Below are 2,683 nucleotides of genomic sequence, written 5' to 3'. Positions count from 1 at the left end.
AATTCAACGTTAAAAATGGTAATGGTATATAAGTTATACGAATTAACTACATAATAATACAAAAAAAATTATTTTATTGTCTGGTTCAAATAAATTAAGATCGTGTAATATGCATGAACAAACGCATAAGTAAATGTTTTTTTATTAAAAATTTTAAAAAAGTAGGGGGTAAATAACAAATCATTACAGTTAGACATGAAAATGTCATAACTATTTCACTTTCATTTTAAAATGACATTATTGATAAGTTAACATTCCCATTATTTGTCTTCAAATTTAAATAAATCAATGTAAAAATTGGTTTTCGTTCATATTATTCTCTCTAAATCCAGTTAGTTTTTTCCAGTTCTATTTTTATTATCCACTTTTCCATTTTGCTTATTATATGCATTTTTCTAGTCATTTAGGAAGATACTTTATAAGCGTATCCTGATTATGTAAATATATATTTTTTTAAATTATCTCTGAAAATTGAATTGTTCATTTTGTATCTGAAGAACAGAATCATGAACACATTCTTTTCTGTCCTCAAACTTGTAATGTGCACTATATTTTGTTAATACCTTTTCATACGTCACTTATATTTTCTCATCACATTGTTAATATTGTAAATGGCCGTACGGCAAGTAGACATTTTCTTCTTCAATCCTTGCTTCTCCTGATAATATTCTCTGCAATTTATTTTCAATTTTCTTTTTTTTTTCTTTTTTTTCTACTGAACAGCGTCCCCAAGGGCGTGAACTGTAATGCAGGAAAAAGTAAATAAATGAAATTAAGTTTTAGTTATAATATATACTTAAAAAAAATGTTAATCGTATTTTCAATATAAAAGATTTATTTTTACTTTTAAAAGAAAAGCAAAGAATAGAATTCCTCCCAATATAATTGCAATAATTGTGATATACATTCTTAGGGGAGGTTCTTCAGGTGGTGTACTAATTACAGTATGTTCTATATCTATAATATCTTGTTCTTCTTTTGAATCTGAATCTTTATTTAAAATGTTTTCATTACTTATTTCATTTTTTGTAGCTTCCTCGTGAGAAGTATGATCTGTTTGATCCCCTTGTGCATGTTTATTTGATGTATCATGATTTGACGATCCACGATTACTTAATACTCCTGTATCTTCTTCTTCCTTTTTTTCTAGAAAATTTAATCCAGAGGATTGTAACTGATCATTAATTTTCATTTCTTCAGAGAGTTGATGCCTCTCAGTGGAGGTTACTTTTTGAGATTTTATAACTCCTTTATTAGGGGGGTTAGGAAGAGAAGTATCAGTATGATGGCTAATTTGACTATTTGCAGTGATGTCATTAACCTCATGATTATTATCTTCTGAAATAATATATTCAGCATCTTCAGATTTACAATCAAGAAGATGAATGGTAATCATGTTTTCATCGCTATCTTTAGAAACTTTATTTTTATTAAGTTCACAATGACCATTTTTATAATGGCTGAGTGATTTACCAAAATTAGTATTTCTTATACCTGTAATATAGGCTTCAGAAGTAACCGTAGAATTGGAAGTATGCAAAACATTCGTTTTTGAAGAAGTGATGCTAGGATGAGATTCACTTCCTTCAGTTGTGGAATGGATTGAAGAAGATAAGCCTTTCGAAGAACAATCTTTTTCTTCTTTTATATTAGAATGTTCCTTTTCAAATTCAGACACAGTAGACACAATAGGGTGGTCAACTACTACGGTTGTTTCTTCTGGGGGTTCTGATGTAATTTTTGCACTGTGTGTTGAATGTTCATGGATATTTGTTTGTTTTGCATCGGGTAAGGCTTTATATTCTGAAGATGTGTCTTCACATGATTTAATATTGCAACTTGATGCTGTTTGATTGGATTTGTTTGCAGGAAGTTCTTCTGATAAAGGATTTCCATTTTCTTTCCCTAATTCCTCTGCTATACCTTTTGGTTTAGTACATTCTTCATCCTTAGATGTCAAACACTTACAATATTGAGAATATTTGCTAGATTCTGATAATAAGATGTTCGCTTCGTTTTCAATATCTTTGACATAGCTTCTGAATGGATCTTGATAACATTCATTATGACTATATTTATGTTCTTGTAAATATTTATTTATCTCTTCACATTTATTGTGAATGTCATTTTGTTCCTGTGCGTTCTCTAATTCGAGAATTTTATTTTCAATCTCTTCTTCAAAAACAAGAAATAATTTTACACACTCAACATCCAATTTTTCTTTTCCCGTAGAAACCTCAAAAGACACTTGAGCCATGGTATAACCATTATTAGTTATTGTAGCAGTTTTCCCTTAATAATTCGGTAAATAATCTGATCACATAGGTAGAGACTTCTAAAATATATAATTTAACCTCTGCCAAATATGGCCTTAAAAAGTTACATGCTGTCCTGTTTAAGAAGCAACACTATTGGGAGATATAAATAGGCATGTTTTAACATGTCATTTGAGTATATAAAAATGTGTATTTATTGAAATAAAAAAAATGAGAAGCTATAAATCAACTGAATTTGTTAATATATGTTTGAAGCTTTTGTAACGTTTTTATGTATTATATGAGTACATCATATCTGGCTATACATCAAGATATTACCTTAAAATTAAATAGTGAAAAATAGGTTCATCCTTTAAAATGACAAATAAAACAATGAAAGTTGAAATGTTCCTTTGAGCGTTGGTAAT

General features: G+C 28.7%; 1 protein-coding gene across 1 annotated transcript; it reads right to left on the bottom strand.

Annotated features, from left to right (window-relative positions):
• Positions 1–820: 820 nt before the first annotated feature.
• On the bottom strand, positions 821–2,257 carry PCYB_003400 (hypothetical protein; the record flags this gene model as incomplete). The annotated part of the gene is made up of 1 exon (XM_004227761.1): positions 821–2,257. The coding sequence occupies one exon, from the start codon at positions 2,255–2,257 to the stop codon at positions 821–823; it is 1,437 nt and encodes a 478-aa protein (XP_004227809.1).
• Positions 2,258–2,683: the final 426 nt, after the last annotated feature.

The sequence above is a fragment of the Plasmodium cynomolgi genome (assembly GCF_000321355.1).
Source record: "Plasmodium cynomolgi strain B DNA, scaffold: 0287, whole genome shotgun sequence".
In the NCBI taxonomy this organism is placed as follows: domain Eukaryota; phylum Apicomplexa; class Aconoidasida; order Haemosporida; family Plasmodiidae; genus Plasmodium; species Plasmodium cynomolgi.
Note: the sequence above shows the minus strand (reverse complement) of the source record. Positions and strands in the feature narration are given on the sequence as shown.